Below are 19435 nucleotides of genomic sequence, written 5' to 3' on the forward strand. Positions count from 1 at the left end.
TCAGTTTCATTCTGATGTGGCTGTTTCATTCATTCTGATCTTCCCTAGCAGATCTTACCAGTAGTTTGAGAACTGAGCACAGCACACTTGGTTGGGTAACACCTCCACAAGATGAATGGGAAAGCTCAGTCGCTGGAATGTGATAGGAAGGGCAGGATTCAGTATCAGTGTGACCTTGAAAGATTTAGCAACCTCTCTGTCATATCTGAAAGTTCTTGGTAACCAGAGTGTCAAAGTAATACTTCTTCTGAGCACAGGACTGTGGTAGGGTAGAGATAGATGTAGGAACAAGAGAGTGAAAGAAAGGGAAACTGACATCCCTAGAGCTTATACTCATGTCCCCATAATCATGTCTCCTGCATCTGGGCATCAGGGATGTTTTATATGGCAACAGCTTCTTCATGCCTCTGAGGTACTTACTGGCTTGGCAGCCTGCTTCCAGAGCTCAGGTAGGCTCAAGGTCCATTGTCATGGCTACAGGCAGACTCCCTCTGCATGAAAAGCCCCTGGCTTGACCAGGGAGCTGTAGTCCAGAGCAGGAACACGCCAATTGCCATGGCTGGGGGCACAGCTGTGTGGACTAGAAGTTCCTGGCTTCCAGTCCTGGCTCTAAGTCCTCAGTATTAACCTCTAACATTGATATGGTTTGGAAGTTTTATTCCCTCCGAATCTCATGCTGATGTGATGTCTAGTGTTGGAGGTGGAGGTGTTTGGGTCATGGGGGTAGACTTCTCATGAATGGCTTGGTCCTGGAGGTAATGAGTTCTTGCTTTATGGGTTCATGTGAGATCTGGTTGTTTAAATGAGCCTGGTACCTCCTCTCTCTCTTACTCCTGCTGTCACCATGTGATGCTGGCTCACCTTTGTCTTCTGCCATGATTGTAAGCTTCCTGAGGCCCTGACTGGAAGCAGATGCTGGCACTATGTTGTGTACAGCCTGCAGAACAGTTAGCCAAACACAATGTTGTGTACAGCCTGCAGAACAGTTAGCCAAACACACTTTTCCTTGTAAGATACCCAATCTCAGGTATTCTTTTATAGCAACACAAACAGGCTAATAAAAACATATTACTACTTTGGGAGGCCGAGGCAGGTGGATCACGAGGTCAAGAGATTGAGACCATCCTGGTCAACATGGTGAAACCCCGTCTTTACTAAAAATACAAAAAATTAGCTGGGCATGGTGGCGCGTGCCTGTAATTCCAGCTACTCAGGAGGCTGAGGCAGGAGAATTGCCTGGACCCAGGAGGCGGAGGTTGCGGTGAGCCGAGATCGTGCTATTGCACTCCAGCCTGGGTAACAAGAGTGAAACTCCGTCTCCAAAAAAAAAAATATATATATATATATATATATATAACTGAGTTTTTAGTTTTCCTTGTGCTAATTTGCCTTATTCTTCATAATCACACTGCAAATATCTTCTCAGTCCTATTTTACACATCTGCAAACTAAGAGAATTAGCAACATTGTCCAAGATTACGCTAATGAAGTGGTAAGGACAGGATTTGAACTAAGACCCTGATTACAAACCCTTTCGTTTTAATATGGAGGCTTTTCATTGCTGCTTGAGAAGAGGAATCCGGACACAGAGGTAGACATATCAATTGGCAGAACAGAAGACCTCCCTCCTCCCTTCCCCAACTCTCCCACCTTCACTTAGCCATTTAAGATCTCTTAGCAGGGAACACAGCAACAAGACCAGACTCCTGGTTCTGGGATGCATGGCAGTCTGCTCTGTGGCCATTTTAGGTGATGGGCTGCTGGTGACCATCCCCAGTAAGGGAAGGGCTAAGAGGTAGGGGTCTGGGTTCTTTGTGCTGACCACCACCTCTGCACTGCAGAAAACTATGGATTCTCAGTTGAGCAAGTGCTCTCATTTAAGGACATCACAAACTGAAAGTAGTAATCTTGTTCAGGCAATGGGTCTACAACCACATTGGAAAGGCCTCTTAAATTTCATTAAAGCCCCATCAGTTGGGAGAAAGCCACATAGCACATGCAAGTACAGGGCCTCACCATGTGGAGCAACTAAGTTTTTGTTTTTGTTTTGTTTTGAAATGGAGTTTCCCTCTTGTTCCCCAGGTTGGAGTGCAATGGTGTGATCTCCGCCCACTACAACCTCCACCTCCCAGGTTCAAGCGATTGTCCTGCCTCAGCCTCCCAAGTAGCTGGGATTACAGGCATGTGCCACCACGCCCAGCTAATTTTGTATTTTTAGTAGACGGGATTTCACCATGTTGCTCAGGCTGGTCTCAAACTCCTGACCTCAGGTGATCTGCCCGCCTTGGCCTCCCAAAGTGCTGGGATTACAGGCATGAGCCACTGTGCCCACTAAGCAACTAAGTTTGTCTGCTGAAGAGACCTGCTGCCTCAGCAGGTGACCTAAGCACTTCTTGGGCACCCTGTAGCTACTGTGGAATAAGCTGACTGTAAACATGAATGCCACAGGAAACCCATCCATGTCTGAACCAAACCAGACACATCAATCAGCCTGTCGGTTTGGTTGGATCTATGTTCTGTCACCTGTTCAGTTCTGAAACTGTTAGGGATGATCAGAATGAAACTAAGTGGCCATTACCATCCAAGACTGCTGCCACTTCCTTACCTTCTTCTGCACCAACTGCCCCAAGAGGGCACCTTAGATGGTAGACTGCCAGATAACCAGAGCAGGAGGCATTTTTCTTGTCACTTGTCTGACGGTGGTTGTCTCACTGTATTAAGGCATGGCTATTTTCCAGAGGCCTGCACAAGCTGAATCCTAAGGGGAAGTGGGAATATCTACCCTGAAGGGTAAAGTTACTGTCCGAATTAGTCAACTGGCTGCTCTCTATGGGTTAAAAGGGCACGGAAAGGCCTTTGGGAGCAGTGGTAGTAAAGATACAATTCTGCAGGGCAGGCCAAGAGCAGGAAGAGGGGACCATAGCAGGGGTTCCATAAGAATTGGAACAGGGCTGGAACAGGAATTGGTGGTCCTGGAGCTAGCTAGCTACAGTTGGTTTTGGAACCTGTTTAGGTTGATTCATGACACCTTCTTTGCCTTTAGTCACCCTTTGTGTATGACAGTCTTGCCCCAACTTTGTCCCAAGGACTTCAGGATCACAGGTGTTTCCAAGTGGCCAGAGCGGTGGCATGCCTGAAAACAAGCCACAGGAAAATGAGGCTGGAGGGGAGGGGAGCTGTTCACAAGGAGATCCAACGAAGGTTTGTGCCTGAAGGCAGGTAGTGCTCCCTTCAAGGATATACCTTTGCATCCCATTCTGAGACTACTTCCTTAAATGGAGAGATAATCCATTAATGGGATCGAGGGTGCTTTCACACGGTTTCCAGGAAGACATCCCCCTTTAATGGGAGCAAAAGAACTATGCTCTTAGAACTGTAGAAAGCAGGGGTGTTTTCTAATAAAGTCACAGGCAGGGCAGTTTGCAGAGTGCTCTCACAAACTGGCATTATATATCCAAACAAAAGGGCACTCTGGTTACTCAGATGGATGTTTTTCTGGAATGAAGGTCAATCCCTTAGGCTACCATATCCAGCAGGACAGAAATCATGGGAGACCACCCAATTCAGACTATCCACACTGTCCCCCACTGAAGTTGTCCCCAGGAAACTCTTGATTGCTTCATTTTCTTCATGAACACTTGGAAGTATGTAAAATGTTTTTTATTAACCATTTGGTCTTGTACCCCACCTCAACAGAGTAAGTGGCCTGGATGGCATGGGTCTTGCCTACTGTATTCACAACTGTGATTTCACCGTATTAATGAACCGATGCCTGGCATGTAGTAGCCACTCAAATGTTTACTGCACGAAAGATTTCATTACACTAAACTGTAAGGAACTGTAGGGATTGTGCTCTACCATATGACCTTCTTAACCACTAGTTCTCCAAGGGTGGTTCCTTGACCAGCTCCATCATCATCCCCTGGAAACTTGTTAAAAATGCAAAATTAGGCTGGGTGGGGTGGCTCTTGCTTATAATCCCAGCACTTTGGGAAACAAAAGTGGGAGGATCACTTGAGTCCAGCAGGTTGAGGCTGCAGTGAGCTATGATTGTGCCACAGTACTCTAGCCTAGGTGAAAGAGCAAAAGCCTATCTCTAAAAAAATAAACAATTTTTTAAATTTTGTCTTGCCAGATGTCTACCATAAAGGTTTTTTGTTTTATAAACTACTAGTTTTTAAAATTTTTTTGAAATGGAGTCTCACGTTGTTGCCCAGGCTGATCTCAAACTCCTGACCTCAGATGATCTGTCCAACCTTGGCCTCCCAAAGTGCAAGTGCTGGGATTACAGGTGTGAGCCACCACGCCCGGTCTAAAGCACTATTCTTTTCTTTTTCTTTTTTTAAGACAGAGTTTTGCTCTTGTTGCCCAGGCTGGAGTGCAATGGTGCCATCCGCCTCACTAACCTCCGCCTCCCAGGTTTAAGCAATTCTCCTGCCTCAGCCTCCTGAGTAACTGGATTACAGGCATGTACCACCACACCCAGCTATTTTGTATTTTTAGTAGAGATGGGGTTTCTTCACATTGGTCAGGCTGGTCTTGAACTCCTGACCCCATGATCCACCAGCCTCAGCCTCCCAAAGTGCTGGGATTACAGGCATGAGCCACCATGCCCGGCCATAAAGTACTATTCTTAATTGAAAGCAGGGAAATTACCCCATAGTAAGGACGCAAGGAAGACTGGTTGATCATCATGTCCTCCAATACTCCAAAAATCATTCACACTGAAGTTTATAAACCAGTCTTTAGTTTGGATAAAGGATTAACCTCCCCCATCACCCTTGAGAAAGCATAGGAGTCTGGTGAGATCCAGCTGGCTTTGGCTCTCTTCATTAAAGGCACACTTTTGTGAAGAGCCAGCATTCATCTCATGGCAGACAGAGAATCTTCTTCTTTTGCTTCACTGGATTTATAAGCATCTTGCAAACAATCACTTCTTTTTTCTGCACAGGGTTTATATCTATGAGTACCTCAAAGCTGTCCTTAGAGTAAGTCAAGGTTCACAGACTCTTCTGCACTCAAGGCCTGCCTCCAACTTGGGACTGTCCAAACTGGATCCTGACAAACATTATCCCATTCACTAAGCAAAACTATTTCTCACCTGGAGGTGCCAAGACATTGGCCATCCTTTTTGGAGAACTTCCACTCATTTTCACTTCGATCATGCAAGTAAACAGTGGGTGAGGTACCCTCAAAATGTATGTTCCTTATGCATCATGAAGGTGAGCAGTTAGGAAGGAAGCCAGCCCAAGTCACAGAATTTTAACTGCTGACCAAACCATGACCAGGTGGGGCAAATGTTTAGGTTCTTCATAGGATATAATATATGAAGAAACTGGTGTATGAATGTAGAGAATTGGACTAGAATCCAGAAATGGTGTTCCATTTATTAACTGAAAAAGAGGGAGATTAGGCCTTCTTCATTCATTTTTCTCCAATCTCCCTCCCCTCATTTTTTCCCAAAATAACAACACACTGAGAAACATGTTTGTACAAAAACCACATATTATTCCCCCCTCACAAATTCAGGTGGCTGAATTACAGGAATAAAACCAGATCAAAGACATGAAAAGAAAAAGCCACCACTTAACTGAAACATAACAGTGTTAAGAATTCAGGTATTCTGTAGAATTATTACCACAGTAAAAATATTTCCACCTGGATCTTTTAAATTTGAAAGTGATCACATTAAAGACCTGAGGTTAAAAGGGACCACAGTATGAACCAGAATTCCATTTTCCTTCTAGGACTCCAGGGGAACAGGTAAGTATTTGGAATGAGTTTCCTTTGGGAAAGACTGGCGGGAAGTAGGGAAAACCCTGGCCCATTGTCAAAAGGCACTGGGGTCTTTCTGGAGCCAAATGCATTGCAACTAAATTCCAATTAGGAATAAACTCATTCCCATTTCTACTCCCAAGAGTCCAGGACAAAAACAAAAGGACCAAGGTCTCCTCGGTTCCAGTATTCCAGTACTCTGATGGTGACCAGGGCCACCTGGTTAGAGGCAAACCTGAGGGTTTGAAAGGCAAATCTCAATTGTGGTTTTATTTTTTTGCTTTCTGATATTAAGGAAAGAAGTTCTAAAGTGTTTTAAAGACACCTCCCTATACCCTCTCATATGTAAAGCTTTAGAAAATATATAGAAAAAGATATCCAAAAGATGTCCACCTTGCATTCTAAATAATCAAACTGCCATTTGAGAATGTAAAGTGAGAAAGCCAGGTGCTTTGGAAACTAAGCTCTACCAAAAACACCCTTTCCCCACACATGGAAGGATAGAAGGGAGGGAAGAATAAGAGGAGAAAACCAGGAACTCTCAAGTCACTTATCAGCAGGGGTAAATATGGGCTCAAATTAAGGCATTTTTGTGGCTTGTCCTCTGGAATGGCATTTTACCCTCCCAGCCTGAGCACCCCAGACCTCAAAGCATGATGCTCTGACTGCCAAGGGAGTTCCTTGTTACCCTCAGCATCTCTTTGAAAACCCTGTGATAGATGGAATGTGAGATCCCAGAAAGGAAGGGAGAAGGTATAAGAAGCTGATATCCTGCTTCACTTTTCTCATTCCATCTTAACCTTAAAAGTACCGGTTCACGAAATTCCACTCCCTGGCTACTGTAACAAGAGGTAGTTTGGGGACTTGTACCCCCAGCCATCCTAACCAAGCTTCATGAGCTAAAATATTTAGCACTATCTACTTTTTTTTTTTCTTTTACGGGTTTTTTAAAGAGGGAGAAAAAAATGCATACAAAGCAGTGAATAGTAGGCTAGATTCATTGGGGGGCCATTACCCTAGACTCCTAACTTTCCAGGCTAGTTGGGGAAACTAAGGACTGCCTCCCAATATTCCAATCCTCAAAGCTCACACTGCTCTCAGAAAAACAAAACACTCACCCCCAATCCAACGAATCATCTGCATAGAAAACCAGAGCCAGAGGTCCTGGGGAAGGAGTGGATGTTTGTGCTCTCCTCTAGCACATACTAGTTCAGTGATATGTTCTGCCACGCAGTGTGGAGGCCCTCAGAGGCCTCACTAGGGAATAAAATCACTGAGGTTCTCCTTCCACATCTCTTTTAATTTTCACGCATTTGTGTGTGGCAAAAGTCTCAAACTTCACCATCAGCACCATTCTTAGCTCAGAAAAGCAGAAATAAGGTCACTTATAATGCCTTAAGGTTTGTCCCCCGTGGCTATCCCCCTTCTGCCCATCACTATTTTTTGGTTCCTATTAACTTAGGATGCTCTCCTTTAAAACAATAATAACAGAAAGATAAAAACATAATGATTATACAGCATTATCCATAGAAGCTTAAGACAAAGCAAAAAACTGAAAGAGAGCAAAAATGATAAAGATATAGCATGCTAAAATTGACAGGACCTGCAGATAAACTGTCACCATACCCCCACACCAGGACAGGGGAGATGCAGGTATTTTAAGGATGACCAGGGCACACTGTCACCACAGGTTTCCCCTTGAATGTTGGCTGAGGACCCAACACAAAAAGTATCAAAGGGAGGGGTGGTAAGAGGAATTGGGAGGCACAGGACACGTGCTTGGAGCTGTGAGAAGAAAAATCCTGAAAGAAACCCAAGAAAGTTGAGGAACACAAGTCTTGTCCCCACTCCAGCTCATGGTGGTGGGTGTGGATGTTCCCTGCATCTTCCAGGCTAAGGAGCAGCTGAGGCTGGCGGGCCTGGAGCAGGAGGAGGAGGAACCCCATCTGCAGGTGGTGGTGGCGGCGGCGGCGGCTGCTGTGGTGGAGGGGGATCTGCAAACACATCCAAGAGTAACTTGTTATTGCTAAAAATACAAGGGACTTGGGAAAGAGCCTATTCAGTGAAAAAATGACACAGAAGTCATTTAGTTAGTGGCAGGCAACCAATGCAGCCTGGGAGGTATGGATTCCACTGTAGTCTATGCAGGTCAGTTCCTTCTGAACCTCCAGGCCACTGCTCATGTTGCTTAGCCTAACCCAAGTGGTTGGGGAGTGGGAGGTGTCTGAATTTACCCCACCCCGCTTCCAGGCCAACTCCTTCCAAGAATTCCTTTAGACCCTTTCAAGTTAATTTTGATTTTATTGTGTTTCAATGGTTCTAATTTTATTTCTTCAGTTAGAAAATAATAAGCTCTTTCATGGGCCAGTTCTGTGTCTTTCTTTCTGCCACAGTGCCTAGCCTAGCTGGGCACAAAATAGATTATCAATAAATTCTTGCTATTTAAATGTCTCCACTAGAGCCAGAGAGCTTCACTTGAGGCAGTTGCTGACAAAGTGGATAGTCCAGGGAGGCCTCCACAGCTCCTGAACTGCAGCCCTTGGATTTTTGGCCCAAACTAGGTCATGTCCTGAAGGGAACAATTAGTATGAGTGTCTGGGGCTCTTTCGTATTTCAACTTTAGCTGCTTTAGTGTACAAAGCAACCCTAGAGATCATTTAATCCGGATTTAAAAAACCCCTAGGTCTTGCCAGAAATGAAAACCTATGAAACACAGTGCAGCCTTGCTCACCAATCAATTCACCCAACTCTATGCCCAAGAGGTTTCTACCAAACCCTTAAGACTCTTCAAAGCATTTTGAAGCTCACTGATCTAATCCCTTGTGTCATCTTTCAGTGGAGGAAATGAAGGGCTGAAGTGGAGAAGCAATTCACTCAATGTCACCTACCTAGTATCCTAGAACCAATTCACATGGCTCAGAATTCCCAGAGCACTGATTTATGGCAGAACCAGGCAGTGGCTGGGGAGGTGCCACCTAAAACCCTCCACATTCTCAAGGAACTCTACTGAGGTCCCTTTGGGAAGGAATCCTTAAGTGTAAAACATGGGTGACCAGGACATGAAAGTTGGTAAAGACCAGTGATACTACCTCTGCAATAGGGATGGAAAACTGGTCAACAATCTTGGTAGACTAGTTTTGCGTATGGTGCACAGGGTGGCCTGGCAAACATTTTATTGCCAAGAAAAAGAGGTAACTACCGTACTATACAACTTCTAACCACTAGCTTAAGGGAGGTAATTAAAAAATTGTTGTAATCTTATATACCTAGATAAATTACTGTTTTTCCTCTGTGTACCTACATTGTCCCAGACTTGGGGGGACAGAGAAGAGTAAGACATGTCTCTGTCCATGAAGTCTCCCAGAGTATTATGGTGTACTTATGGCACATCCTACATAGTCTCATGTAACCTTTGGTAAGTTGTATCCAAATTTTCATTTCTTGTTTTCCCAACTAAAGCTCCCACAGAGCAAGAATACTTATGCTTCCTATCTCTCTGAACTATAAATAATAGCTAAACTTTTGGCCACATGTGAACTTCTACATGAACCTAAGATTAGAGATGTGGCTGGGGTACCTGACCCACTACTGGCTGCATTTCAGGATCAAACTGAATGGGAAGGCCTTCTGGAGTAAAAAGCAGGCCAGAGCCTCTAAAGCAACTCTTAGGCCAAGGTTGAAGCAGAGCAAGAGCCTATGGGAGAAATGACCTGGCCTCTAAACACAACCTCAGACAAGTATCACTTAGCAGCATCAGTGCTTTCTCCATTGCTGGGATTCCCTATTTCGTCTCAACATAGTCCCTGAATAGTACTTTCTTACTCTACACAGCCACTACTAATAAACCAAGAATGGCTACAAGAAACATATTTGTTATTCCACCTCACTTCTATTCTTTTCTCTACACACATCACCTTTGAACCTTGTTTCTAAAAAAGGCTCCTCCTGTAGGGAAAATAACAAGCAGTAGCTCTACCTGTCTGTTGAGAGTCAAAAATAAGACAGGCTTAAATAGGAGTGGGAGATGAGCATCTTTTTGGTCCCAATGCCGACAGTGCATGCCATAAAGGCAATGGTACACAATCCTGATTAGAAGCATTTTGTCACCTCTGCACCTGCCCATCAGGGGTGCTGAAGAATACAGACTGAAAACTGGTCTTCTAGAAGCCACTGTCACAGACTGGATCATCCATGAACCTGCCAAATCTCAGGGAGAGAACAAGGCCTCCTTCCCTTATCTACAGCCCTCCAAGACAGACCAGACCCTGAGATAATGCATCCCCCCACCAGGCTACTTACACATGCCATTGGGTGCTGTCAGGGGTACCCGGGGTCCTAAGATGTTTCCTGGCATTGGAGGCATGCCAGGAGGGGTGGGGCCACTCCCAGAGGGGTGGATGTTGGCTGCAACAGTGGGAATCATGCGGCCTGCCATGTGCTGTCCAGGCATCATGGAACCTGGGCCTGGTATCTGACCTGTGGAGGGATATTGAAAGTACTGTAAGTATACTGGAAAGGGGTATAAGAAAGTGATCAACTTAATGGCTAACTCCTAAATACAGACAAATGTCTGACCTTCCAAAGGATCTGAAATACCAAGAAAGCAATAATCTGTAATAATCTCTATGTCTAGCTTTTTCTATTCTGGGTTTTTCGGAGGGAGGGTGTTAATTGGGGTAGGTCTGTGGGGTGACTGATTATTCTAACCACTGGCAAGCAGGTAGCTGTAAAAAGAAATGGCAAAGGTTCCCTAGAAGAAAGCACTCATTCTTGTTAGTTTGGGTGAGCAGTAGATTGTCAAATGTCTTCCTGAGGATATACAAGGCCAAGCACAGACCACAGGGAATGGAGAGGACTTTAAAAGGAAGTCAGTCAGTAAAAGGACCACAACCCAGTCCAGATTGTGCTCCATGGCTTCCAGGGAAGGTCTGTCTGAAAGGGTAGTAGCACTGTGAAATCACCATTAATAGGGGATTCTGATCTGAATCCCCAAGACCTGTCCACAAAAATTTCTCCCATTACAAGCCTCACGTATGGTTTATTTAAAAAAAAAAAAAAAAAATTGGCCAGGCATGGTGACTCACACCTGTAATCCCAGCACTTTGGGAGGCTGAGGTGGGCAGATCACAGGGTCAGGAGATCGAGACCATTCTGGCTAACGTGGTCTCTACTAAAAATACCAAAAAAAAAAAAAAAAAAAAAAAAATTAGCTGGGCATGGTGGCGCATGCCTGTAGTCCCAGCTACTCAGGAGGCTGAGGCAGGAGAATCGCTTGAACCCAGGAGGCGGAGGTTGCAGTGAGCTGAGATTGTGCCATTGCACTCCAGCCTGGGTAACAAGTATGAAACTCCGTCTCAAAAAAAATTAAAAAAAAAAAGCAGAGGTGGGCGGATCACGAGGTCAGGAGTTCGAGACCAGCCTGGCCAACATGGTGAAACCCCGTCTCTATTAAAAATACAAAGATCAGCTGGGCGTGGTGGTGGGCGCCTGCAATCCCAGCTACTTGGGAGGCTGAGGCAGGAGAATCACTTGAACCCGGGAGGCAGAGTCTGCAGTGAGCCAAGAGAGCACCACTGCACTCCAGTCTGGGTGACAGAGCGAGACTCCAGCTCAAGAAAAAACAACACAACAACGAGTAACTTACAGAGACTACCATGAAGCACTGGTCATAGCGGGGAAACACAGACATCTCTCCCTATTGTTTTCTTTCTTTCTTTTGGAGACGGAGTCTCACTCTGTCGCCCAGGCTGGAGTGCAGTGGCACTCAGCCCACTGCAACCTCCGCCTCCTGGGTTTAAGCGATTTTCGTGCCTCAGCCTCCCAAGTAGGTGAAATTACAGGCACCCACCGCCATGTCCAGCTAATTTCTTGTATTTTTAGTAGAGAGAGCGTTTTGCCATGTTGCCAGGCTGGTCTCAAACTCCTGAGCTCAGGCAGTATGACTGCCTTGGCCTCCCAAAGTGCTGGGATTATAGGCGTGAGCCACTCTTCCTATTGTTTTCTAATTAATGACAGAAGACCCTACAGTACTCAATACTGTTGGTCAATAGTGAGGGACACAAACACTAAAGGAATCATCTGACAGATGAGAATCATAAGAATCAATGTAGTTTTTTTTTCTTTAAATCTAGGGACTTTACTATCTATGTAAAAGGACAACTGTACGAAACTGAATATAGGTTAGAAGACAGTACTGAGACAGCTAGAACTAAGAATGCTTGATCTTGAAAAATGTGGAGATGGGACCATTTAATAGCTAACTGGCAATTAAAATATAGAAAGCAGTACTGAACACTGAGGGACAAGAACACTAATATACCTCCTGTATTCAGTTTCATACTGAGCCTTTAGAAAACTATTTCTGTAAAGAGCCAGATAGTGAATATTTTAGTCTTTGCCAGCCATACGGTCTGTATCACAACTATTCAACTTTGCAATGTAAGCATAAAGGCAGTCATAGATAATACACAACAAATAGGCGTGGCTGTGTTCTAACACATATTTATGAACTCTAAAAGGTTAATTTCACAATTTTTTCATGTGACATGAAATATTATTCTTATTTTGATATCTGCCCCATCCCCAACCATTGAGATTATAAAAACCACTCTTAGCTTACAACCTGTATGAAGAACAATTGATGAGCCAGATTTCATCCTAGGCTACAGGCAATCCCTGCTTTGGACATGATGGTAAATATTTATTCGCTCTTAAACCAAGTGATTTGGCTGCTGGGCTTGCTTTGTTTTGTTGAGACAGGGTCTCATTTTCCACCCAGGATGGAGTGCAGTGGTACAATCACAGATCATTGCAGCCTCAACCACTTCGACTCAAGTGATCCTCCAGCCTCAGTCTCTCAAGTAGTTGGAACTACAGGTAAGCACCACCATGCCTGGGTAATTTTTAATTTTGTAGAGATGGAGTCTCAACAAAAAAACAAGCTGGTAGTCTTGTTTTTTTTTGTTGTTGTTTTTGAGATGAAGTCTCACTCTGTCACTGAGCCTGGAGCGCAGTGGCATGATTTCAGTTCACTGCAACCTCTGCCTCCTGGGTTCAAGCAATTCTCCTGACTCAGCCTCCCAAATAGTTAGAACTACAGATGTGCATCACCATGCCCGACTAATTTTTTTTTTTTCCTGTATTTTTAGTAGAGATGGGGTTTCACTATGTTGGCCAGGCTGATCTTGAACTCCTAATGTCAGGTGATCCACACACCTCAGCCTCCTAAAGTGTTGGGTTTACAGGCATGAGCCACTCACTACACCTGGCTATAGTCTTTGTTTTAAAGAGTAATAAATTAAGGAGAATAATTTAATAGGCACAATCAAGTCTCTCTCTTTTTTTTTCCCTGAGACAGAGTCTTGCTCTGTCGTAATTTTGGCTCACTGCAACCTCCGCCTCCCAGGTTCAAGTGATTGTTCTGCCTCAGCCTCCCAAGTAGCTGGGATTACAGGTGTGTGCCACCATACCCAAATAATTTTTGTATTTTTTTTTTTTGTAGAGATGGGGTTTTACCATGTTGCCTGGGCTGATCTCGAACTCCTGACCTCAAGTGATCTACCCATCTTGGCCTCCTAAAGTGCTGGGATTACAGGCATGAGCCATCATGCCTGGTTTGAAATTTTTTTATGTAGGACAAATTATATGCTCTACAGAATAAGAAAGGGGAATCAATGCAGTTTTTCTTTAAATCTAGGGACTTATACTATCTATGTAAGGACAACTGTATGAAATAGGTTAGAAGACAGTAATGGGACAGCTAGAAAGAAGGCTTAATCTTGAAAAATTTGGAGATGGGACCAAATTAAAATACACAAAGCAGTACTGAAGATAATTCAAGTACAGACTCTGTCACTACAAAGAAAGAGGTCTATCTTAACAAAAAGAAAGCTTAAAACCATACCCTGCCTATCTCCAGTGGCTGTTCCTTCACCCAAGAACCTAAGAGAGGAGCACTTTATTTCAGGGGTGTCAATGAACAGCTCTACAATGAGGTATCAGAATTAGGAATAAGGGGCCAGGCGCAGTGGCTCACGCCTGTAATCCCAGCACTTTTTGAAGCTCAGGCAGGTGGATCACCCGAGGTCAGGAGTTTGGGACCAGCCTGACCAACATGGTGAAACCCCGTCTCTACTAAAAGTACAAATTTAGCCAGGCATGGTGGCATGCACCTATAATCTCAGCTACTTGGGAGGCTGAGGCAGGATAATCACTTGAACCCAGGAGGTGGAGATTGCAGTGAGCCAAGATTGTGCCATTATACTCCAGCCTGGGCAGTGAAAGTCCATCTAAAAAAAAAAATTAGGAATAAGGGTAGTAGTCCAGCCTTCCAGGGACTACCTTTTAAAGTAAAATATATCAAAATTATGCCCCAGATTATACAGAATAGTTAGTTTTGGGCCCTCTGGCCCATATTTCTGCACTCTATAATGTAATGCAAAGCCCAGCAGAGGAGTCCCAGAGATCCACTTGCTGGAAAATAACTTGGTCGAATCACTTTAGCAAAACCAAGAGCAGCTGCTGAATCTACTCCTACATGTACACTGCCACTAGGACCAACTGACCAGCATTAATTTTTGTCTTTCTGTGCTTGTGCTGTGGAGCTAGGACAGAAATAGGCAGTGTTGAGGAGTCTGCCAATCTAGGGACTGACTCAGAGATAAAAGGGACAAATGGCAGGAACACTATAAGGCATACAAAGGATGAGTGCACATAAATGAATGACAGGCAAATCAATGAAAAACCATGGAAGCAGCAAGCCAAAAAATGAAGAATTTCCAGCTGATTAATGAAAACGTGTAACTTGGAATTGTGGATGAGATGTAAGTAAAGTGAAGGAAAAGTATTAGGGACAGGATTAATCCTACAAACACCTGTGAGAGCAGGGAGCCAAGGACTCAGACATTCTTGTGGCAGGGCTGTGAGGCCACATGCTTGTAGATCCACAAGCCAGTAAGAAGTAACAGAAATCCTGTGCCTTGGCCCACCCCCAGGGATTATGTGCAGGACAGCAGGTAGACCTTGTAAGATCTGCATACCTACATCCCTACAGCCCATCCTAACTTCTGCAGCCACTCCTCTGTTCTCCATCTCTAACCTGTTGTTTCAGGACTGTTACATAAGTGGAGCACGGTCTGCAACCTTTTGGGACTGGCTTCTTTTTCTACTCCAGGTAATTTCCTGGAAAGTCACCGGTGCTGTGTGCAGCCACAGGCTGTTCTTCTCAGTGCTGGATGGTGCTCCTTGCTGTGGATAGACCACACAGCCTAAGGAGGATATCCGATGGTTCTCACTTTTTGGTTACTATGAATAAAGCTGCTAAGAAAGTTTGTGTACTGGCTAAAAAAAATTTTTTTAAACACATGGCCAAGCCTAAGTTAAACAATCAGAAAATAATGTGAATGTCACTCCCATTAATTTATAGGCAGCATCTTCATTGACACCATACCCTTCTGTGGTACCTTACTACCTTTCATCTGTATTACACTGAGGCTTAGAAAGGTTTTTGTTTGTTTGTTTGTTTTTGAGATGGAGTCTAGCTCTGTTGCCAGGCTGGAATGCAGAGGCACGATCTTGGCTCACTGCAACCTCTGCCTCTCAGGTTCAAGTGATTCTCATGCCTCAGCCTACCAAGTAGCTGGGATTACAGGTGTGTACCACCATGCCCAGCTAATTATTGTATTTTTAGTAGAGATGGAGTTTCACCATGTTGGTCAGGATGGTCTCGATCTCTCGATCTACCTCGGCCTTCCAAAGTGCTGGGATTACGGGTGTGAACCATCACACCTAGCCAGGCTTTTGTTTTTTTCTTTTAAAAACAAAAACAACACAACTGCTGGGTCTGTCATTATTCAAAGGAAAAAGGGCTATATTAATTAAAAAAGGAGTCATGCATGTAGAACAAGGGGTGAGGACGTCAATAGTAAGGCTACAGAGGACTTAGTGAAAGGTTCTGAAGAAAAGCTTGAACATAATTTTCTGTGGGATGGAAAGCAATTTTTTAGAGTATGTTTAAGAGATGGGCTCTTGCTACATTACCCAGGGTGAACTAGACCTCCTAGGCTCACATGATTCTCCTGCCTCAGCCTCCTGTGTAGCTTGGGTTACAGGTGCATGCAACCATGACCAGCTAGGACAGAAAGCTTTAAGAAGGGATACAGAGGAGTTAGAGCCTAGAGCAGAGAAAAAGTGCTTTTATATAACTATGGGCTGAACGTCAGGATGATGAGATAGACAGGGATAGGAGACAGAAATGGCACCCTGCAGGTTCCTTTTTCTTCTTAAGAGATGAGGTCTAGCTTTGTCACCCAGGATAGAGTACAGTGGTACGGTCATAGCTCACTGAAGCCTCGAATTCCTGGGCTCAAGTGATGCTCCCCTGACCGCAACTTCCCGAGTAGCTAGGATTACAGGTGTGCACCACCACGCCAGCCAATTTTTTATAGAAATGGGGTCTTGCAATGTTGCCCAGGCTGGTTTCAAACTCCTAGGCTCAAGTGATCCTCCCACTTCAGTCTCCTGAGTTGCTGGGACTATGGCTGTGAGCTATTGTGCCCAGCTGCAGGTTCCTTAAGTCTGGGGATTGGTGACAGAGCAAGGAGGAAGGGTGAGCACAGAGCTGAGAAGGAGAAAGAATTTGGGTTTGGCTGGGCACAGTGGCTCATGCCTGTAATCCCAGCACTTTGGGAGGCCGAGGTGGGTGGATCACCTGAGGTCAAGAGTTCAAGACCAGCCTGGCCATCATGGTGAAACCCCATCTTAAAAAAAAAAACAAAAAAAGAATTTGGGTTTCATACCTGACTGCTGGAAGCGTGAAGATGGGATGACATGAAGAGGACACAGGAGAACTTTTGCTTTGGGAATAGGAGATGCAGACTTGGCAGCCATGTAGTGAAATACAGAGGTATGGGTGAAGGGAAGGTAAAGAACTGCCAGAGTTTCAAATAGAGCAGTGGCAAACACAGAGACTTATTCTAAGATTCTCCGCAAAGCTGTCAAAGAGGCACCTTTGTTTTTAAGGTGGTACTGTCCCAACTCCCTTTCAGAGACTTCTTTTTTGCTCTCTTCCTACCCCCGCATCACCTGCTAGGCCATTAATAAAAGCAATACTTTGTTTTCCACTCTCTAAATCACTCCTAATGATTTTCTAACGGTACTCTAGGTGGTGTGAAGGGTGACAGGAGATGATTTTTTTGTTGCTGGAGGCAGGAGGCCTCCTTTTCAGCTAAAAAGTACAAAATTCTAGCCTGCAGACGAAAAGAACACTTCTAATGGACTTGGGAAGCCATATACTAGAACAAATAATGTGGCTCATGTTTACCAATGGGTCCAGGTTGCTTCCTTCCACCAAATCCGACCTGGACAGAGGCCTTAAACAAGTTAGGAAGAACATATTGCTGCCCTTCACAGGTCTCTCTCTCTCTGAACCTCTGAGCTTCAGTTTCCTGAGATTTTATTGAATAAAGCTACATATGTGGCCCAGCACAGTGGCTCACACCTGTAATGCCAGCACTTTGTGAGGCTGAGGTGGGTGGATCACCTGAGGTCAGGAGTTCGAGACCAGCCTGACCAACATGGTGAAACCCTGTCTCTACTAAAAATACAAAAAATCAGCCATGTGTGGTGGTGCATGCCTGTAGTCACAGCTACTAAGGAGGCTGAGGAGAAGATCATTTAAACCTGGGAGGCGGAGGATGCAGGGAGCTGAGATCATGCCACTACCAGCCTGGGAGACAGAGTGAGACTCTGTCTCAAAAAAAATCAATTAAATAAGAAAAGAAAGAAAGAAATAAGTGCTTACATTTACCACAAAGTTTTCTGTGTGATCAGAATTACTATTAGTGACACTGCCTTATTATGCCACTGGCTTCTCAAACACTCTTGTAAGAAATATAGCAAATATTACCATTCTATCAAGAGTAAACAGAAAAGTCAAAAGACTTTATGGTCACAGAACTAGTAAAGGGAATAAGAAATGAGGCCCAGGTCTTCTAACTCTAAATCCAATTCTCTTTCCACCACACTACTTTGTGCTTAACTAAAACAGTTCACGTGAAAGGATGTAATACAGCCAGGCTCGGTGGCTCATGCCTGTAGTCTCAGCACTTTGGGAAGCCGAGGCAGGTGGATCATGAGGTCAGGAGATTGAGACCAGCCTGGCTAACATGGTGAAACCCTGTCTCTATTAAAAATACAAAAAATTAGCCAGGCGTGGAGGCATACGCCTGTAATCTCAGCTACTTGGGAGGCTGAGGCAGGAGAACTGCTTGAACCTGGGAGGCGGAGGTTGTAGTGAGCCAACACTGCACCACTGCACTCCAGCCAGGGCAACAGAGAGAGACTCTGTCTTTAAAAAAAAAAAAAAAAAAAAAAAAAAGGATGTAATATAACAGCTACAGAAAATCAAAGGTGTACTCTTCTATTTCAATTACTGTGTTTTCATCTTTAATATATTCTGTATCACTGTTGTGAGACTGCTATGCTTCCTATAGTAAATAATTTTTAAATTTAATAAGTTTTAGCATCTTGTAGTATACTGAATGGTGGACTTCAAACAGTTACGTACATGTTCTAATCCCTGGAACCTGAGAATATAACTGTATTTGGAAAAAGGATCTTTTCAGAGTCAATTAAGAATCTTGAGACGGGGAGAATCACCCTACATTATTTGGGTGGGCCCTAAATCCAATAATAAGGCTGGGAACGGTGGCTCATGCCTATTATCCCAGCACTTTGGGAAGCCAAGGCAGCCAGATCACTTGAGGTCAGGAGTTCGAGAACGACCTGGCCAACATAGTAAGACTCAGACTCTACTATGAGCTGAGATCACGCCACTGCACCCCAGCCTGGGCAACAAAGCGAGACTCCATCTGAAAGAAAAAAAAAGTCACATGGAGGCAAAGATATAGAGAGAAGAAGGTGATGTAAACATGGAGCAAAGAAACATGTGGCCATAAAACAAGGAATGCTGCATGCCACCAGAAGTTGGAGAGACAAGGAACAGGATTCTTCCCTATACGCCCTGGAAAGAGCATGGTTTTGCTGGATTTTGGACTTGATTCCCCAGACAGTAAGAATAAATTTCTCTTGTTTTAAGTTATTATGACAGGCCAGGAGCAGTGGCTCATGCTTGTAATCCAGCACTTTGGCAGTCCGAGGCGGGTGGATCACCTGAGGTCAGGAGTTCGAGACCAGTCTGGCCAACGTGGTGAAACTCAGCCTCTACCAACAATACAAAAATTAGCCAGGCATGCGCATGCCTGTAATCCCAGCTACTTGGGAGGCTAAGGCAGGAGAATCACTTGAACCCTGGAGGTGGAGGTTAGAATGAGCCAAGATTGCACCACTGCACTCCAGCCTGAGCTACAAGAGCAAAAGTCTGTCTCAAAAAAATAAATAATAATAAGTTATTATAACAGCCTCAGGAAACTATGTAGGAAACATGTGCTATGCCCTGTACTGAAGAGTTTTCTAAATGTTAACTCATTTGATCCCCATAACACTATAAACCAGGCACTATATTATCCCTGTGGAAGAAAGGGAGGACACAAAGATTAACTAGCTTGCCCAATGTCATAAAGCATGTAAATGAGGGAGCCCAGATCTCATGCAGGTACTCTGATTCTAGAGACGGTGGGTGCTGGCAACCAAAATGCACCCC

General features: G+C 44.4%; 1 protein-coding gene across 2 annotated transcripts in view; it reads right to left on the reverse strand.

The window, feature by feature from the left end:
• Positions 1 to 5367: 5367 nt before the first annotated feature.
• SMARCC1 (SWI/SNF related, matrix associated, actin dependent regulator of chromatin subfamily c member 1) overlaps positions 5368 to 19435 on the reverse strand; it is a 202799-nt gene continuing 188731 nt past the window's right edge. For both annotated transcript variants that reach the window (XM_012473838.3, XM_064367033.1), the window contains 2 exons: positions 10075 to 10251; positions 5368 to 7769 (listed from right to left, as the gene is read on the reverse strand). In XM_012473838.3, the coding sequence (XP_012329261.1) occupies positions 7669 to 7769; positions 10075 to 10251 (278 nt within the window). In that variant the 3' untranslated portion in view covers positions 5368 to 7668. The remainder of the gene's footprint in view (positions 7770 to 10074; positions 10252 to 19435) is intronic.

The sequence above is a fragment of the Aotus nancymaae genome, unplaced genomic scaffold, assembly GCF_030222135.1.
Source record: "Aotus nancymaae isolate 86718 unplaced genomic scaffold, 86718_ANA_hifiasm-v0.15.2.pri h1tg000067l, whole genome shotgun sequence".
Taxonomy (NCBI): domain Eukaryota; kingdom Metazoa; phylum Chordata; class Mammalia; order Primates; family Aotidae; genus Aotus; species Aotus nancymaae.